This window comes from Charadrius vociferus, unplaced genomic scaffold, assembly GCF_000708025.1.
Source record: "Charadrius vociferus isolate BGI_N301 unplaced genomic scaffold, ASM70802v2 scaffold595, whole genome shotgun sequence".
NCBI classification, from domain to species: Eukaryota; Metazoa; Chordata; class Aves; order Charadriiformes; family Charadriidae; genus Charadrius; species Charadrius vociferus.
The window spans coordinates 98,456-99,970 of NW_009648646.1; the positions used below are offsets into that span (position 1 = coordinate 98,456).

Below are 1,515 nucleotides of genomic sequence, written 5' to 3' on the forward strand. Positions count from 1 at the left end.
CCCCCCCGCCTGCTTATTTTTTCCCCCAAACCTGCTTGGTTTTCCCCAAATCTGCTTGTATTTCCCAGAACCACAGCCCACGACGAGTGGGCTGATTTGGCTTAGGGGTCCTGTGTTGGTGACAGAGCTCAACCCAATTCACTGGGTAGTTCTCTGAACTGCTACATTTACTGTCAGGATGGATATGTGATCTTCTACTCTCTGTCTTAACATGCCTACACATTTGCTCTTGAAGAGATCCTGCTTATAGTGTTCCCACCGTGCAGGAAATAAACCTGAACTGAGGGTGGTGGGGGTTCAGGGAGAACAATTTGGACCTGGCACGGAGATGACACACTCCACGCTGGGTTTGCTAACCCAGAGCAGTGTCCTTCTAAAAAAGGACAGTCCCACCAGAGTCCCTGTTTCATGGCAGGGTGTGGAGAGATGAATTATCAACTGTCTACAGTTATGCAAAAGCCAGTCAAAGAGCTGGAAACAGAACTAAAATTATCTGAATCCCAAATCTATGACCTCCCATTCACAGACGCACATGGAGAGGGCTTTTAAATACTCTGACAATCCAAATCTGCTTGGACCTGGGGTTCAGAGTTACTTCTGTAAAGGCATATATATACAGGATAGTTCTCCCACTCTGGCAATCCTCATGTAGGCTGCTGCTGGCCCAGCTGCACTCCCTGTGCCTGTTCCAGCCTCTGCGGGATCTGGCCAAGCCAAGTCAGGCTGCCGAGGCTTTGCCTTGTGCTTTCTGCAGGTCACGTGTGGCATGTCCACCCTGATTAATCATGAAGTACCAGAGCACAGCTCTGAAGTGTACAGGCAGCTCTACACTTGCCTTACCCAGGATCATCCTGGCCGTGCTGCCTGCAGCCTGACTGCTTTGGAAAATAAAGCTCTTTTCTGGGTATAGGAAATGCTTTTCTGTCGTCACTTTGTCTCGAAAACATTGAGTAACTCAGGGTCGTGCAAAAATCCTCATTCCGGAAGGCACATGCAGCTCTACCGCTGAGCCACCCGAGGCTCAAAACTGGAGGGATGATTTTCCAGAGCTGGTTCAGCTGTTTGACAGAATTGTGCATATTGTGCAAACTGCAGCTTATTTTACTACATGTGTATATATAGCTGGCATCAGCTCCTCTGAGCCCAGCTGATGTGGTGGTTACCCATCTAACCCCCACACCCAAACAGTCCCAAGTTTTCCCTGTGTCTAGAGTACTAAGTCACACCACACTGAAAACTGGGGTATGGTATGTTTATTAAACCATGATATACTTCATCTCTCCTTCCCCTGTTATTTTTAGGTCCCTTTTCCACATGATGCAAAAAACGTAGCTCTGCTTTAATCAGGGTCCCCAGGAGGCACCACAGGTAGGCTCCGGTCAGAGAAGTAATGCTGGTCCCAGGCCGGGTTCATCCCGTGGGCTGACCCTGCTTGTAGCAGGAACACCAGGCTGCCCCGAGAACTGCAGTTTTGGGGCTAGAGGTTGTGAATTCAGCTTCCAGCCCGCCAGGTTC

At 49.4% G+C, this 1,515-nt stretch overlaps 1 protein-coding gene across 1 annotated transcript in view; it reads left to right on the top strand.

Moving 5' to 3' along the window:
• Nucleotides 1-1,515, top strand: part of NOL6 (nucleolar protein 6 (RNA-associated)) — a 32,301-nt gene that overhangs the window by 518 nt on the left and 30,268 nt on the right. The window contains exon 2 of the mRNA XM_009886420.1: nucleotides 1,212-1,242. Coding sequence (XP_009884722.1) covers nucleotides 1,212-1,242 — 31 coding nt within the window. The remainder of the gene's footprint in view (nucleotides 1-1,211; nucleotides 1,243-1,515) is intronic.